We start from the raw sequence: 19,302 nt of genomic DNA, 5'->3' as shown, positions 1-19,302 counted from the left end.
CACACCAGTGCTTATACAGTAGACCATAAAAATGCAGGCTCAGTCAAAATAGTCTTTTCCTCAAGAGCTACTTAGAGACATCCTTCAAACATGGGAATTGTTCCTGGGCTTGTGTTTAGACATATTACCGTGATGAATCGTGGTTAGAGATATCAGCACCCCAACAATGCCTTACAATGGGTCTCTGATTCCAGAATCACATAAAAACCCTGAAGAAATGGATGGCTGAAGTTGGTGTTTTCTTGAAGGAAGAATGGCCTGCCCTTGGGGATTTAGAAATCCTTAAAAAGCAGCTGAAGCAGTGCAGGGTAAGATCTGCATGTGATACCTTTCACATGAAGACTTTTATATAGAACTTTTTTTTTTTTTTTTTTTGGTTATATCAGTGGTTCTCAAACAGGGGTGATTCCCTCCCAAACCCCAGGGGACATTTAGCAGTTTCTAGAATCATTTTTGTTTGTCACAACTTCGAGTAGGGTGGATTCCACTGGCCTGTAGTGGGTGGAGCCCAGGGATGCTTCTAAATAGCCTGCAATGTACGGGACAGCCCCCCACAACAGGGGACTGTGCAGTCCCAAATGCCAGTAATGTAAAGGTTGAGAAACTGGGTTAAGTAAATGAGAAACAGAAAAACATAGCCTTTTACTCAACCCTCAATATACATGATTATTTTAGTATAAGATGCAGTTGACTCTAAAGGTAAATAATCATTTGAGCTTTTGTTATATCTTCTTACAGATTATTGGGCATTCTGTGTTGCTCTTTCCATGCATATTGAACTGTACTACAATATTATATGCTATGGATTTTTGAAATAATATTCATTATACCATTGTCATGCAATGGGAAGAAAATAATCTAACTCTTTAAATAATTTCCTTTATAAATACAAGCAGAAAAATGAAATCCACCTTATACATAACATTCACACCTATCATATTATAACCGATTGCAGCAATAGCCTGTGTTTGAAAACCAGAATCCTTCCCAAAACAATGATGTATAAGAAACGCATTATTTTCACACATTTTTCTAACATGAAATAGTAAATTTATTTTCTTTTGTATCTAATCTAAGTAGAATACAGGTAATTCCATACTTCATTCATGCCATAAAAACCACTGAACATTTTTTGCATGGCTTATATCTAAGCCGTGTGTGTGTGTGTGTATTTCAGATTTTAAAAAGACAAAATTCATGTGCCATGTTATGATTCCTAATTTTATGTTGCCTGTGTTGCATTTCTAATATGTTGATGTAATTGTTTCCAGCGAGCTTAAATTTATTATTTCCTTAGCTTTTAGTCAATGATATCCAGACAATTCAGCCCAGTCTAAATAGTGTCAATGAAGGTGGGGAGAAGATAAAGAATGAAGCGGAGCCAGAGTTTGCTTCCAGATTTGAGACAGAACTCAGAGAACTTAACACTGAGTGGGATCACATGTGCCGACAGGTACGTACAGTCTCTTTCACCGTGGATTGCCTCTATTAAATTAAGATTTCTTAATGTCTCCCTTCATCATTGTCCTTATAAAAAGTGTAGTCTCTGACTAGGTTGAAGCTTTAAAGGATGGTGAATTCAACCATTCTTTGTCTAGCATGTCAAATATCATCATAGCAGATATTTTCATATGTACTCATTGGGGTCCTAAAATGACCTTCTTGAATATAACTGTCATATTGGGCATTATTTAGATTGAATGGTTTCTCCAGTATATAACTTAATAATAATAATTGGATTAACAAAATATACTTTACACTTGTATACTTGGTACAGAAATAAAATGAATAATACTGTCTTTTGTCGGTGTAATACACATGTAAAATGTGTACCCACGTTGTTGGCCCAAACTTTCAGGACAAAAATGTTTTGCTTTAATTTTTTAATTCAAATTTTTGTTTGTTTACTTTTAAGTACTTGTTGTTTGTATTATAAAGGAATTTTAGCATTTATTTTTAAACATATTATGGTACAATAAATTTTATGTAACAAAAAAATAATAAAACACAAGAACAGATACAAGTTACAAGAAATTTTATGTACTGGTAACAAATTTACGATACTTACACATCATAGAAAGCCAAGAACTCTTCGACATTGCAAGTTCATCGTAAGTTCAACAAAACTGATTATCGTATTCCAGCGTTATTATTTTGCATGTGGATATCATTATTGATTTCTAGAGTTACACTTTTAACTCACCAGCATAAATAAAAGAATTGAAAACATTTATACAGATGTGGAATTAGTACTACCCATGTATAATACACATTCTTATTTTTCCCTCACAAATTTGGGCAAAAAAATGCACATTATACCTTTACATAGCAAAATACGGTATATATGTATGCACAAATATAAATAACTTTTACTTCTGATTGTTTAAGATTCGCAAGTTTGGCTACTTCATTTATTTCAATAAATGAATTAAAATTGGGAAATAGTTAAGAACAGCTCAGTGAAAAAAAACACAAAGTAGCTGTACACACATCTGAGCTCCTCATTTTTATACAGCAGAGTGTTTTATAATACAACTATTTATTTTCAATTTCAAGGTTAAATTATGGAAAAGTAAATATTATATACACAAGTAGTGCATATCTAATACTTACTATTAAAAAGATGAAATTTTGACCCAAAACAGTTATTACTGTTCAACACACCAATACCTTTTTTGAAATTAATGAGAGGTTTCATTTTATGTGTATTTGAGGCAGTTAGTCTTTTGTTATTTCTAAGTAACCTTTCAAAGTTGCAAAGGAATCAGGCTAAAAGGCAGAAACTAAATTTGAAAAAGACAAGAATTTAGAAAAATAAAAGTCAAGTCAAGTCACCCAGCTAATACCACCGCTGACAAATGCTCAACAGTTCTATTAACTCAGAGATGAGATAGCCCTGGGTCAGCTAGCGTGCATTCTTCTCTTGGAGTAACCCAGTTCTAGAAGGGATGTTCAGGGGGAAAAAAAAAAAAATAAAAAAAAAAATAAATATATATATATATATATATATATATATATATATATATATATATATATATATATTAGTTAGTTAGATAATAGATTATACCACTGATGTTTTCCTGGAAGGCCAGTACGAAAGGTATTTGTTGAATATTTTTAATGGATTAATACAAAGAACAAACCAATTTATTTATAGCAAGGGAGAAAACCAGAGCAAAAAAAGTACAAAATCAATAGTATTACTGAAATGTCCAGTTTTTTCACATGTTAGAGAAGTGTATTTGTAAAAGCATCTCTATATTCTTAAAATGTCCTTGCTTAGGACTTTATGCCTGCAACAAAATGTACCAAGAATTTGTTGTTCAAGACAAGTATTGTGAACACATTAGTCAGCTGCATAACAAAATTCCATAGATACTGGCCACACTCTCATCTCAGCCTAGAATATTTTATGTCTCTCTGGTTCTCCTTGGAATATCACACTGTCCATGCTTTGACATTATCTCCACATGACCTAAGTTTCTTCTTTTTTTTTTTTTTTTTAACTAAATCAATGGTTCTTTATTATTCAGCGATTTCTGTGAAAGTGGGAGTCCAGTTACAGTGAAAATTCCTTGTTCATGCTGAATTTGTTGCAGAGGAAGTTAACATAAGGATAATTACTTCTAAAATTTCTGGGAAACAATATTGATACAATCATTTAGCATAAGCCAGGAATCCTGACACTTCTTTTTTTAATTAAATTTATTGGCGTGACAGTGGATAGTAAAATTACATAGGTTTCAAGTGTACATATCTATAGTACATATCATCCATATATCATATTGTGTGCTCACCACCCAGAGTCAGTTCTTCATCCATCAACATATATTTGACCCGCTTTACCCTCTTCTACGATCTCCCTTCCCTCTTACATGACCTAGGTTTTGAAAGGAAGAAATCACAAAGTCACGAAGAGAAAGAAAACAGTGCTTTAGAAGCAGAAAAGCCAAGCATGGGTATTGGGACCAATTCAGGGCTTCAGAAAGAATGGAAATGAAATGTGCATCTATGCTGTATAGATGTGTCTACACACAAAACAAGGGTGTGATATTCTTTCATGGGTTAAAGATAATTCTGTATTTGTTTTTAGATGTTAAGAGTAGAAAAACACAAATAATCAGGGACAGAATTATCCAAATGCCTGATATACTTGAAGACATATTGATCGGAATTTGTAGGTATAAAATGGTTGAGATTGTTTTAAATTCTAAAAGTTATATATTCAAATTGAAAATATCAAGGTTCTAGCTATTTTTAAATAAAGGATAATCATTATGAAAGTAACCCACATATTAATGAATGATACTTAAAAGAAGGAAGGAAGAGTGGGAAAGAAGGGGTTTTATAATTATACCTTTACATTATTATGTTATATATTTATTAAAGAAATTAATCATATACATGTAAATACATAATTTTTTAAGGAAACATTTTTAACGTTTACTTACTAGAATGTTTATTTACACATATAATTACCAACCATTTTGCACCAGATATAAAGTAGTATCTATTTTCACAGAGGCTGTAGTTTAGTAGAGAAGGTGAAGAGCAAAGGAATTAACATGGTATCACACAAATGCATAATTTTAATGTTGATAAATGCTCTGACATGAGCCATCAGAATGCTCTGAATGAGAATAACAAGCGAGAAACCTGCCTTTTACTAGTTAGTCAGAAAAGTCTTTTCTGAAGAGGTAGATTAAAAGCTGATGCCTACAAGGATGGTTCAACATCCTCAAATCCATCAATGTGCTACATCACATAAACAAAATAAAGGACAAAAATCATATGATTATATCAATTGATGCAGAAAAAGCATTTGACAAGATACAACATCCATTTATGATTAAAACACTTAATAAAATAGGTATAGAAGGAAAATACCTTAACATAATAAAGGCCATATATGACAACCCCTCAGCTAATCTCATAATTAATGGTGAAAAACTGAAGCCCTTTGCTCTACGTTCATGAACATGACAGGGCTGTCCCCTATCACCTCTGCTTTTCAACATAGTGTTGGAAGTCCTTGCCAAAGCAATCAGGCAAGAGAAAGAAATAAAAGGCATCCAAATTGGGAATGAAGAAGTTAAATTATCACTCTTTGCAGATGACATGATGCTATATGTAGAAAACCCTAAAGACTCCACCAAAAAGCTATTAGAAACAATCAATGAATACAGTAAAGTTGCTGGCTACAAAATCAACGTACAAAAGTCCATTGCCTTCCTATATACTAACAATGAAATCTCAGAAAAAGAAATACAAAAAACAATTCCTTTTGCAATTGCAGCAAAAATAGTAAAATACCTAGGAATAAACTTAACCAAGGATATGAAGGACCTATATGCTGAAAACTATAAGACATTTTTGAAAGAAATTGAAGAAGACACAAAGAAATGGAAAGACATTTCGTGCTCATGGATTGGAAGAATCAACATAGTTAAAAAGGCCATATTACCCAAAGCAATATACAGATTTAATGCAATCCCCATCAAAATCCCAATGGCATTTTTTAAAGAAATAGAACAAAAAATCATCAAATTTGTTTGGAACCATAAAAGACCCCGAATAGCCAAAGCAATCTTAAGAAAAAAGAACAATACTAGAGGTATCACACTTCCTGACTTTGGCTTGTACTACAGGGCTACAATAATCAAAACAGCATGGTATTGGCAGGAAAACAGACACATAGACCAATGGAATAGAATTGAGAACCCAGAAATAAAACCACGTAAACATGGACGGATAATTTTTGACAAAGAAGCTAAAAACATACAATGGAGCAAAGACAGCGTCTTCAATAAATGGTGCTGGGAGAATTGGATAGCCACGTGCAAAAGAATGAAACTGGACTGCCATCTGTCACCATGTACCAAAGTTAATTCAAAATGGATCAAAGACTTAAGCATAAGACCTGACACAATAAACTGCATAGAAGAAAACATAGGTACTAAACTTATGGACCTTGGGTTCAAAGAGCATTTTATGAATTTGACTCCAAAGGCAATGGAAATAAAAGCTAAAATAAACGAGTGGGACTATATGAAACTTAAAAGCTTCTGCACAGCAAAAGAAACCATCGACAAAATAAAGAGGCCACCAACTGAATGGGAGAAGATTTTTGCAAACAGGGCCTCTGATAAGGGGCTAATATCCAAAATATACAAGGAACTCATGCAACTCAACAACAAAATAACAAACAACCCAATTGAAAAATGGACAGAGGACCTGAAGAGACATTTCTCCAAAAAAGACATACAAATGGCAAATAGACGTGAAAAAAAGGTCAACCTCACTAATCATCAGAGAAATGCAAATAAAAACCACAATGAGATATCACCTCACCCCAGTCAGAATGGCTATCATCAACAAGACAAATAGTAACAAGTGTTGGAGAGGCTGTGGAGAAAGAGGAACCCTCATACACTGTTGGTGGGAATGCAGACTGGTGCAGCCGCTATGGAAGGCAGTGTGGAGGTTCCTCAAAAAGTTACGAACAGAATTACCACATGACCCAGCAATCCCTCTCCTGGGTATCTACCAAAAAAATCTGAAAACATGTATACATAAAGACACGTGTGCTCCGATGTTCATTGCAGCTTTGTTTATGGTGGCCAAGACGTGGAAACAAGCAAAATGTCCTCGATAGATGAATGGATAAAGAAGTTGTGGTATATATACACAATGGAATACTATTCGGCGGTAAGAAAAGATGATATAGGAACATTTGTGACAACATGGATGGATCTTGAGATTATAATGCTAAGCGAAATAAGTCAGACAGAAAAAGCAGAGAACCATGTGATTTCACTGATATGTGGTATATAAACCAAAAACAACAAAAGAACAAGACAAACAAATGAGAAACAGAAACTCATAGACACAGACAATAGTTTAGTGGTTGCCAGGGGGTAAGGGGGGTGGGGGGTGGGGGGTAGGAGATGAGGGTAAGCGGGATCAGATATATAGTGATGGAAGGAGAACTGACTCTGGGTGGTGAACACACAATGGGATTTATAGATGATGTAATACAGAATTGTACACCTGAAATCTATGTAATTTTACTAACAATTGTCACCCTAATAAATTAGAAAAACACACTGATGCCTAGTTAGTGAGGAGAACCTGATACTTTGATATGTGAACTAGGGAAATTGTGGATAGAGAATGAATGAAGTGGGAGAAACTCCTGAGGCAGAAGAAGGATGAGCAGATGTGAGTCAGGAGGAAACAGGTGGAAAATAAGAATCATGAGCTGTCTTTTAAGTCAACGTGAGGTTTCAGTATGTTTGTCAGGTACATTGGGAAGCTATTAGACTTTTAGGCACAAAAGTGGCAGCATATCAAGTGATCGTTTAGAAGTTTGCTGTTATCTGAAGAATAGACTGAAGGGGTGAGAGTAGAAGCCTGTAGGAATTGCAGTTGTCCAGGTAGGAAAAAAATACTGGCAAGGAAAAAGGTGGGTGAACCCTCGTGCACTATTGGTGGGATTGGAGATTGGTGCAGACACTACAGAAAACACTATGGTGGATCCTCAAAAAATTAAAAATAGAACTACCTTATGATCCAGCAATCCCATTCTGAGTATATTTCCAAAGATAAATCTGTACTCCCATGTTCATTGCAGCATTATTCACAATAGGCAAGATATAGAAAGAACCTAAGTATCCCTCAAAGTATGAATACAGGATACACACACACACACACACACACACACACACACACACACACACTCTGAGTATTATTCAGCCATGAGAATGAAGGAAATTCTGCTATTTGCAACAACATGGATGGACCTTCAGGGCATTATGATATGTAAGTGAGATAAGCAAGACAGAGGAAAACAAATACTGTATGACCTCTCTTATATGTGAAATCCAAAAAAGCTGAACTCAGAAACACAGTAGAATGGTGGTCGTCAGGGCTTGGTAGGTGGGGAAGATGGAGAGATGTAAGTCAAATGGTACAAACTGCCAGTTATACAATGAGTACATTCTTGGGATCTAATTTACAGCATGATGACTATAGTTGAAAATACTGTGTTGTATACTTGAAAATTGCTACAAGAGTAGATCTTAAATATTCTCACCACAAAAAGGAAAATGGTAATTATGTGAGGGTGATGGAGATGTTAGCTAGTTCTGTCCTGGCAGTCATTTCACAATACATACGAGTATCAAAACATCGCATTGTATACCTTCAACTTACACAATGTAATATGTCAGTTATATCTCAATAAAGCTGGAGGTGAACAAAATGGAGTGGGGAGGGGCACTGCTGAATGTCAGTTTTACATATTCTGGAACAGGAAGCATGAGGGACTTTCTATTTTATCTACAGGGTTAAAGCAGTGCAATCTGCTGATAGTATGAGGGGAGATTGGGCAATTTAGGGCTAGAATTTTGGCATCACTTGATGTGATTAAGGTAGGGTAAGATTGTCATTTTAACCCTAACTTTTGACAAAAATCCTTCTTGATATGAAACCACAAAAAATACATCTTTCTCTCTGATCAGTCATAGAGCTGTGGAATGTTACATTTAGAAAAGTTCTTGGAAACCATCTGGTCCAACTGCTAGGTTAGTTATGAAGCTGAAATAAAGAGAAGTGAAGTGATGTGTCCAGGTTCACTTAGCTAGCTAATGATTGCGTCCAAATACTCCTGATTCCAAAGCTGATATTCTTTCCAATATACTCATACTGTCACCTCAGAATAATTTCCTGCCTTTCTTCCTTTAAGAAAAATCTTCCCTAAACCCCTTTCTTCTCCTTTTATTTTATAGCATGCAACATTTTTTTACTGCAAGTTTTGGCTAAGTTCCATTAGTCACTCTGATATTATTGTCGCTTTTTCAATTGCCTCCAAAGATTATAGCAGAGCATCTAAGTAGAAATTTAACAGCATGTTTACTTGTGCTTATTATAGGCTCATTGACTATGCAAAATAATCTTTATACCTTAATTAGTATAATTGTTGGGCATAATGTTCTAGTAGTTGTGTCAGAATGAAACACTTATTTACATTTCAGTAGATCAGGTACTACCTTCACCTTGGAGACTAAAGAACTTAAAATAGTTTTAATTTAACTAAATTAGTTTAAGATGGTAGTAAAGTATAAGAAAAATTAATATGATGATGGTTCTGCATATATTTGGTAAAATACCATTAAAACTTCATTATACTAAAACTATGCATTACATACCGTGTTTCCCCCAAAATATGACCTTCCCGGACAGTCAGCTCTAATGCATCTTTTGGAACAAAAATTAATATGAGACCCGGTATTGTATTGTATTATTATATTATATTATATTATATTATATTATATTATATTATATTATATTATATTATATTATATTATATTATACTATATTATACTATATTATATAAGACCCAGTCTTATATTATAGTAAAATAAGACTGGGTCTTATATTAATTTTTGCTCCAAAAGATGCATTAGAGCTGATGGTCCGGCTAAGTCTTATTTTCGGGGACACATGGTATTAAGACTTCTCAATTCCAACTCTTACTTAAAAAAATAGAACTTCATGTAATCCCAGAGAGAAAAATAACATCATTTATTAGAGTTACTTTTTACAATAAAAGACAAGCACTATCTATAGTCATTCTAATACTAAATTGATCTTTTCTCTCAGTGTGGTATAACAGGGTACTGTGCAACAAGCCATTAGCACACCTGATTTTCTGTACATGTTTTAAGTTTTGCTCTTCTGGTTAGTAAGGAATAAATTTCTACTGTTAAGAGTTGGTATTTCAGAGAGGCTTTAAAGCACAAATCTCCTGTTACCACAATACTGCTTAGCAACCTGTTTTTTAACTTAAAATTATGTACAGAACAACTTCCACTTTAGTACAGATGTATTCAGTACAGAATATCATGCTACATGATATTCCATTGGGTGTATAAATGTCTCCCAATTAACGAATCCTCCATGAAAGCACATTTGAGTTTGTTTCAAATATGTTGCTGTCTTCAAAACTGACTTGAACATTGTACATGCAACTTTGTATACTTTGTTTTGCATGGTTCACATTTAGAGTGGAAGAGTAGACTCAGATGTATAAATGTTAAAAATTTTAATACATTTGCGAATTTACTGTTTAAAAGTTTGTAGATTAGGGTAAAAGGGATCAAGTATATGGTGATGGAAGGAGAACTAACTCTGAGTGGTGAACACACAATGTGATATATAGATGATGTGTTACAGAATTGTACACCTGAAACCTATGTAACTTTACTAACAATTGTCACCCCAATAAACTTTAATTTAAAAAAAAAAAGGTTGTACTATGGTGGGTATTTCCCACAATAGGTATGAAGTCCTTTGTTTCCTTAGATCCCTGACCAAATCGGGCATTTTTGCTAATTATTTTATTTGCTAATCTTATATATAAAAATGCATTAATTCTTTTTCATTTGTAATTATTTCACTATAAATGTTACTGAGCATCTATGGCCACATTTTAGTTTTCTTTCAGCGAATTACATACCTATGTCCCTTATCCATTTTCTGTTTTTCTGTCTGATTTGTCTGATTTGTGAGAGGTATGAGTGTTAAGTTCCTTGGATATTTGAAATTTGTAAAACAGTATCAAAGAGCACAAAGAATGATTTCTATCTGTGCCAATAAATTTACTTTTTCAGCTGAAACATATTACAAAAAAATGTGGTTTTCTCTATTCTGTTTGTAGAAAAGCACTGCCACACACCATGGCTAAATTATAGTTGCAGGGGAATCTCTTCATTTTATTAAGTATGCCAAGTAAATGGCTGCATCTTATTTTAACCGTTATGTGAAATTAAGCGTATCCAGTCGTCGTGAGTTATTTTCCTCAATCACATAAGCGTTTTACTTCTTCATTTTTTTCTAAGCATTTTGCTGTTTATAATGTTTTATGACTTTTGATATTCATGGTTTACTTGTTGATTTGTTTTATGGCAGGTCTATGCCAGAAAGGAAGCCTTAAAGGTAGGCTTGGATAAAACCGTAAGCCTTCAGAAAGACCTGTCAGAGATGCACGAATGGATGACACAAGCTGAAGAAGAATACCTAGAGAGAGATTTTGAATATAAAACCCCAGATGAATTACAGACAGCAGTTGAAGAGATGAAGGTAAAATACACCAAATAACACAAAGAAAAAGATGCAACATTGCTTGAAAATGTCATTCTGTACAATGTGTTCTTTTCTTGCTTTAATAATAGAGATTGATTTTTAATTAATTTTGCTTCCAGTGTGATATACATTATGTAGAATTCTTAAACTTTTTTATTCATTTGAATGCATTGTGGTCGAAATATAAATATTGACAATTGCAGGTTAGAACATTTTCCCCTTGAAATTATACATTATTAAGAGATTGAAGTCAGCTCATCACTCTAGCTGTTTCTAGCTGATGCAAATTCAAATTGAGAATAAGTCCAAGTGTTATTGAAATGACTGTTGAAAATGTAGTGAACAGGCTCTGTTCATTTGGTGATTTAAGGGGGTTTCTTAGAACTTGGAAGGACTAAATATTTTAACTGATAGCCTTTAATATGGATAAAAAGGACTGAGTTGACGTATATTTCCCTTCAAACAATAGGGTAACAGTATAATAACATTTATTTAGGAGCAAGGAAACTGCTATGTAGCAGGGAATTGAATGTACACAGTGACATTTCAGTATGTCATGTGTAAATCATCTCATTTCCTAACTTGCAAGTATGAACTAATGATTGACATTTACATGTAAGTAAATTGCCTAGTTCAGAGTGAGCACTCAATGATTTGCGGCTGTACTAATGATTTCTATCCTTCTGTACCAGCAGTAACACACAATCTGTCCACCTTAGCCTATGTGAAATATTGATAGACATTTGTTTGTGTTGAGGACTCATGATAGAGCAAAATTGTTTTGGAGCCAGACCCTTGGGTTTAAAACCTGGTCAAGTGTGTAGCCTTGGGCAAGTTACATAAACTTATTTTGTGAACTGGGTGTCAAAATACCTGCTTTTGAGAATTATTAGAAGGGTGAAATAGGAAAGTCCTAATGCAATGTCTAGCACAAAACAGATGCCCAGAACTCAATAATTATTACCATTATTATTGATATTGATGCTGCATGGTAAGAAATTAATTACATGTACTTTGTTACATAATTTATATGATAATTCAATGAATATGTGTTATAATTAATAGCAGAAAGTACTCATGAAAATTCAGGTGGGTAAACAAATGTGGCTTTAGTCCCATGTAGAAAATAAAATTGAAACATATAAGGAAAACTCTATTTAGATAGTGATAGTTTCTAGAGTATTAAAAACTACAAAATCATTCTAATCTAATACCATATATCATTCATGTATTCATCAACAAATATTTATTGCATACTTACTATGTGCCAAACACCTTTCTAGATACTGAATATAGTGGTGAGCAAAACATAAGGACTACTTGAATTATTGGAATATACATTCTGGGAGGGGGGCAAGCAATGAAAGGAGAAATAAACAAATCAACTCGGTTGAGATCATGATAATTTGCCTCAAAAGTAAACCAGGATTGTGAAATAAAGAGTAGTTAAGAGTTCAGGTGGGACTTGGGATGCTATTTTAGAAAGTGCTGACTTGTAGGGCATTTATGAGGAAGCATATTTTATCTGAGATATGAATCCTAAGAAATAGCCAACCTTAAAAAAAAATCTTATTGAAGCACATTCCACTTAGAAGGAAGAGCTCTTCCAAAGACCCCAGGGCTAATTGGGAAGAGAAAGAAGCCTCCCTCCATAAAGAGAGTAAAGTGGGATAGTTGACCCAAGCTGATTTTGAGGGGGTGGGTAGATATCCGTTAACACAGGAGTTTTGTAGGACTGAGGAGTTTTTATTCCAAGTGAAATGGGAAAGCATAGGAAGGTTTCAAACAAGGGACTATAATGATTTTGAATTTGACTGTGGGGACGTCACCATCAGGAAAATTGTATCTTTATAGAATGTGAGAGCTAGAAGGTACTTTGTAAGCAAAATAGTCCGCACTTCTCTATGCTGCTTAAAAACAAACAAACAAACAAACAAAAAAACTGAAGTCCCCAGGGAGGTCAAATAATTTAATCATAGTCACAAGTTTTATCTGTGGTAGAACCAATAGGATTTAACATATTCCATCCCATCCCACCCAGTCCCGCCCAGTCCTGTCCAGTTCCACCCCACCGCACCCCACACCCCATCCCAGTCAACATGTGCCACACCTGTGGCCTTTCACCTCACATCTGAATCCCCTCCTGGCTGTTCTCACCGTCTCTCACTGTATAGCCGCTGCCTCAGATCCCTAAGTAGTTCACCAGCAGTCAGCTTGTGTTCAGCTGCTCTGTTTTTCCTGGTTCCTTCCTTTGGCTCTGGCCCTCTTCCTTCTCTCTTTGCGCAGTTGGCCTATCTGGCTAACCACCCAGTCAGATCCTTTTTTCTTTTCCAGCGCCCTAGAGCAGACTGTCTCAAATTTTAATTTTTTTATTAGTTTCAGGTGCACAAGACAAAGTAATACTTAGACGTTTATCATTTATATCCCTCACACTGTGTGAACCCCCCTCCCCCATCCACTATCCCTCTGACCTCGCACAGAGCCATTACATTTCCACTGTCTCTATTCCTAATGCTGTACTCCGCTTCCTGTAACCATACACACACACACACACACACACACATACACACACACACACACATATATATATATATATATATATATATATAATTATAGTTGGCATTCATTATTGTTCAGCTTCAGGTGTACAGTGCAGAGATCAGGCATCTACATCATCCCTGAGGTGGTCTCCCAAATGGAACAAGTGTCCATCGGATACCCTACAAAATCTTTACAACATTATTGATTAGGTTCCCCAAATTAATTTTCAAAACCCCGTGGCCACCTTGTGGTTACCGACTGTTTTCTAATCCCCTCACCTTCCCCCTTATCCCCACCCCCCCGCCCCTCTAGCAACCCTCAATTTTTCCTCTATGTCTCCAAAAGTGTTTCTGCCGCCATTCCTATGACATCATTCCTCAAATTTTAAATTTTTGTAAACAGTCTTTGGAATGACTGGCCCAGCCAATTCGTCCACATTGATCGGCGTGTTTAAGTAACTGATCTAACTACAAAATTGGTGCACTGAGGGTAGTACTGAAAAGCAGAAAAGCGCAGGCAGCCTCTGGCAACAGGAGCAAACGGAGTTGGCAACAAGATTCCATTTCTTGTGTTTTCCACCTGCCAGTCAAGGTAATCTCTTTAGGTCCGTTTCACTACCTAGAGGGTAGTGATCATACTATGTCCAGGCTTCCACCTGTGCTCATAGTGAGAGCAAATTTATCTTCATTGTCAGAAGACAGACAGACCTACTTGAACCTTTCTCCCTGATTTACTCAGAGTAAAAGTGGAGACCTTCTGTTAGTTCACTTTCCCCTCCTGTGTTTTATTTGCAAATGAGCTCTGTTTGGATGACTTCTTTTGCCCCTGTAAACAAAACTTCAATTAGCATAACAAAGCATAAAGGAGTGTTTGATGAGAAAGATCTAACTTGAAAACTCTTTTCCAGGTCCGCAATGATGACACGCTGAAACTTTATATTAAATGCTTTTTTTAAAACTCTGGAATTTCCATTTTAACTGTTTTCTTCTTTTTAAATGTTTTACTCTACTGTCACTGTAGTCCTAGTTCTTAGCAGAACTTACATGAATGTATTTGCTATTCTTGCTGTATGGGTGACAGACTAAAGCAGTGATGCTCACCATCAAATGAGCCTCAGAGTCACCTGGAGGACTTGTTAGAACACAGACTTGTGGGCTCCACCCCAGGACTTCCGATTCTCTGGGACCTGACATTGTTCATTTCTAAAATGTTTCCAGGTCATGCCAAAGGTCAAGTTCCAAAGTGGTTCCAAGGGACCATACTTTGAGAACCACTGATTTGACATATTGGCAACGAAAGGTATCTGAACATGTGTTGGCTAGATTCGTGGCTCCAAAGGGAGCCAAAGCCACCGTTTCTGAGGAGGAATATGTCTAAACTATCCCAGTCATTCAGTTTTCTACCTTTTCCTGAAGTGCAGAAATTCGTCATGATCTTCTTTTCCCATCTCTGAACCTTTCCCAACTTCTAAGCCTGCTTTTTAAGAAATGTATGAAAGCCTGAAAAACAAGGAAAGAAGTGTTTCTCCCTTCTGCATTTTCTGATAGTTACATAGGTAGTTTGTAATTGGTATAAAATATCATTTCATTTACTGGATCCACTTCTTCATCTCATGAAGGATTTGAGATGGGAGTAACAGAAACTATGGGAAAGAAAAAGATACAACTCTCAGCATGATTTACTTAAACTCTCTGAACCTCAGTTTTCTGATGTATAATGTGGAGATAACAAAACACATCTCCCAAGCAACAAAACACATCTCCCAAGCTTTTGTTACAGATCCAGTGAGGTAGCATATATACCATGTCTGACATAGCACACAGCGGCACATACAAAGTGGTTAATGGCTGTCGCAGTTGTTTGTAAGGCTCAATTTTTATAGCCAACATATGGTTTGTGTAGGAACACATCCGAAGCTCAGTGATGCTAAACAACAGATTTACTCAGAATTTTTAATTAAAAATTCCAATCAACTAAAATCTGAAGGCAGTCATTTAATACTCAAAATAACTTCCACTTGCCATCACATTGTATAGTTTTACAGCATTATGGAACGGAATCCAAGGGCATGGGGTAATTGTGTTGAACTACATAAAGGTGTTTCATAGCTGACCTTGTCCATTTCCTGCTCATATCCCCTTACCCTCACTACTACACTCCACGTGGGCCCAACTTCCACCTGCCAGAACCCGTGTTTCTTTATCTGAGAGCTTTCTGTGGCTAGTATATCCCACTTTTCCTACCAGTGTGTCCAGCTTCAAATCCTAGGAAATTAGCATTCCCCCAGCAGCCTCCAACCAGTGATGGGAGATGGTATATAAACACCCCAGTGTCCTCCCCCCTGAATGGGATAATCCTAACGCATGTGTTTCCCAGAACTGCCCAGCGAGGTTAGACACCAGTCAAGAACAGTAATTGCAGGTTTTGCTACGTATACCCTTATAGTCTCTATTCCCTTTCCTGCCTCCATTCCCCTACCGGTACTTTTTTCATATCACACAGAAACTACTTGTGCTTGAAAATTCATCTCAGGGTTGACCTGGGAAGTAGCACAAATGAAAGATCCATTGTGTGTGTATGTATGTGTACACTTCTAACATACATGTACACATTAGAAGTTAAGGAGTGTGAATACCCTCTGACCAAAGACCTACCGTGATCCTCCTATAATTGAACACGTTGAATTCATTACGTTTGATAACGAGAGAGAGAATACATGCCATTGGGAACCTATGTACACAACATGGGGTTGTGTGAGTAACATCATATTCGAGAGAACCTATTGTAGGATTTGCGTTTGTGTTAGATGAGTTGAGGAAGGGTTTCAGGCCTTTGCTTTGGATTGCATGTTGTCAGTAAGTGGTAGTAACTCTGTGATTGTGTATCTTCATACATGTTTCCTAGGAGGAGGGAAGACGAGAGTGAGGCTGAAGATGTTATTGGTAAAGGTGCAGTGGTACCTCAGACTATCCAAGATAGGGGAGTGTTTGGTATTTTGTGTTTTGGACTACGTTGACATTCTTGTCTGTATTCTAACACGATTAAGCAGTGGTACTGTTGTCACGATTGGCCATGGTAACAAAGTAGCCTTATCTGATGTTGATAGTTTGTGAAACACTTTGTCTTCAATACCAGCTGACTAAGGCACATTTGCGAGTACCAGGGTGACCATCTCATATCGGAGGCCACGCTCCTTCTCTTTCTCTTATGTGTTTTCAGTTACTGAATAGAACTTTCTTTTATCAAAATGTCGTCCCAAGTAGAGAAATAAGACTTTTCTATATTAACTATCTTTTGATTTAAATAACACCTGTACTGATTTAAATATTATTCATCCATCTAAGTAATTTATAAGTGATTTTAATTGTAGACTATCGTATTTTTTAACTTAGTACTGAACTACTGGTTTCTTGCTTGTTTCCAATAAAGACATAGATAGAGATAGAGGTATATAGATATCCACAAATACATAAATACCCACATACAGACTACTTTTCAAACTATTCTGATGAATGGTCTATTACATTCTGATTATAATTTTTTTTTTGAGTTCCCAGTTTTCACTAGACCAAAATTTGTGGAAATAATTTGAGTCACGATTGGATTTCTTTTTATGAATCTCATTCTAATAGAGATGTTGTGAGGAGACAAGTCTATGATAGGTAGGAATGAATTTGGGAAGAAAAGTCACGGTCTTGCTATTAAGGGGACATCCTTTATTTTTCAGAGAGCTAAAGAAGAGGCCCAGCAGAAGGAAGCCAAAGTGAAACTCCTGACCGAGTCCGTGAATAGTGTCATAGCTCAAGCTCCACCTGCCGCACAAGAGGCCTTAAAAAAGGAACTTGACACTCTAACCACCAACTACCAGTGGCTCTGCACCAGACTGAATGGGAAATGCAAGACATTGGAAGTTAGTAGCTTTTCTTGATTCTTATCAATTGTATATCAATTTATGGGCACTTGTGAAGCACAGTGATTAAGCACATAGACTGTGATATAAGACTACTTAGGCTCGAATTCTTCACTCAGGCACTTATGATTTGTGGCTTTGGGCCAGTTTCTTACCTTGTGTAAACCTCTATCTGTAAAATGAGCACACAAAAAGTACCTGTGTCATGGGGTGCTGAGAAAATTAAATGAGCTATATTCTATTTGAAGTACTTAGTCTAGTCTCAATAAATGTCAGCAGCCATCATTCTAATTCTTATCATTACCATCATTATTATTATTAGGTCACAACAATCCTTTAAATAAGTTTTTTCAGGATTTATAGAAATTGTCTTTATTTTTCATATCTTTGAATATGCATAAAGTCATAAGTATCTTAGCAGGAAGGTATTCTGTTGGAGAGGTGTATTTTATTATAACTATCTCTAATACTAGCTGTGCCCTGTCGAGTTCTTTACAAGACATGTCTAACTAGCTCTTTTTTGGGGGTATTTTACATTATATTTATTTATTATCATAAGTCTTGCTTTATCTTTCTCACATACTGATCTGAAAATAGGTTATAAAGAATTCAGATGCCTCAAATGATTACCATGTAACTGCATCAAAAATAAACTATTGTCCTCCTTGTAAAAATACTGTTTACTAGCAGTAAGCGTTATGCCAAGGAACTCAAAACTACCTACTACCAAATGCTAATGCTGCCAGATACTGTTCACTACATGGGCTTTAAATTAAGTCCCCTTCCCCCACTGAGTTATTTTTGTGAATATAGTTGATAAAGATTGCAGGTGCCCCATTATTGTTGAAAAACATTATTGTTTAGATAGCTTTTGTTTTTTGCTTGATATTTATTTAGTCTAAGTGAAATAAGTCAGACAGAAAAAGTCGAGAACCAAATGACTTCACTCATATGTGGGATATAAAACTGAAAGCAACAAAGGAACAAGACAAACAAACAAAGAATCAAACTCATACACACAGACAGCAGTTTAGATAGCTTTTTATAGTAAGTGTTTGATATTTAAAGGCAAATATGACTCAGGCCAGTAGAATAGACCTTTGAAAATATTAAAACATATATATTTATTTTACCAGCATCTAAGATATTTCCAACTTATAATTTTTTATTATAAAATGTGGTCTTTGAGTTTCTCCATTATAAATTTAATTCCTTCTTTATTTATCAGTCTCTGTCTCTTGTTTTATTCAATGCATTCTTCATACACTAGGCTAGTACCTTCTGTATGCCCGGAACTGTTACAGTTGCTGAGGACATAAATGAAAATCTCTTGTATTAGTGCTATGTGAGTGCTACAGAAAATGAAACAGAATGGGAAAGGAAGGAATGACACTGTAAGTCTCAAGGAAGTCACAACTAATTCATTATCATGTTACGTGAGGGAGGAACTTTATGTATGTAGGAAATTGCTTTCTGTTAATATTTAAATAAAACACAAATATTTTTTGTGTTCTTAATTTCTTTTTCTTAAACCCACAGTACATCTTTATTAGTATTTTTCTCCCCACCCCACCCCGTCTTCCATATTATTGTGGCACCTTATTTCTTACTCCCAATTAGTTCATGCCTTTGCCGCTGCTGTTGTAATTATTATTATTTTTAATGCTATTTGTTTTGATTTGCCAGTGCTATTTTCCAATTTCTAT

The 19,302-nt window shown here is 35.5% G+C and overlaps 1 protein-coding gene across 8 annotated transcripts in view; it reads left to right on the top strand.

The window, feature by feature from the left end:
- Window positions 1–19,302, top strand: part of DMD (dystrophin) — a 2,122,179-nt gene that overhangs the window by 811,125 nt on the left and 1,291,752 nt on the right. For all 8 annotated transcript variants that reach the window (XM_074323910.2, XM_074323908.2, XM_074323912.2 and 5 more), the window contains exons 24-27: window positions 195–308; window positions 1,298–1,453; window positions 10,972–11,142; window positions 17,414–17,596. In XM_074323910.2, coding sequence (XP_074180011.2) covers window positions 195–308; window positions 1,298–1,453; window positions 10,972–11,142; window positions 17,414–17,596 — 624 coding nt within the window. The remainder of the gene's footprint in view (window positions 1–194; window positions 309–1,297; window positions 1,454–10,971; window positions 11,143–17,413; window positions 17,597–19,302) is intronic.

This window comes from Rhinolophus sinicus, chromosome 18, assembly GCF_057876585.1.
Source record: "Rhinolophus sinicus isolate RSI-liver-muscle chromosome 18, RSI-T2T, whole genome shotgun sequence".
Lineage (NCBI taxonomy): Eukaryota > Metazoa > Chordata > Mammalia > Chiroptera > Rhinolophidae > Rhinolophus > Rhinolophus sinicus.
The sequence above is the reverse complement of the archived record's forward strand: the minus strand, read 5'-3'. Positions and strand labels throughout refer to the sequence as shown.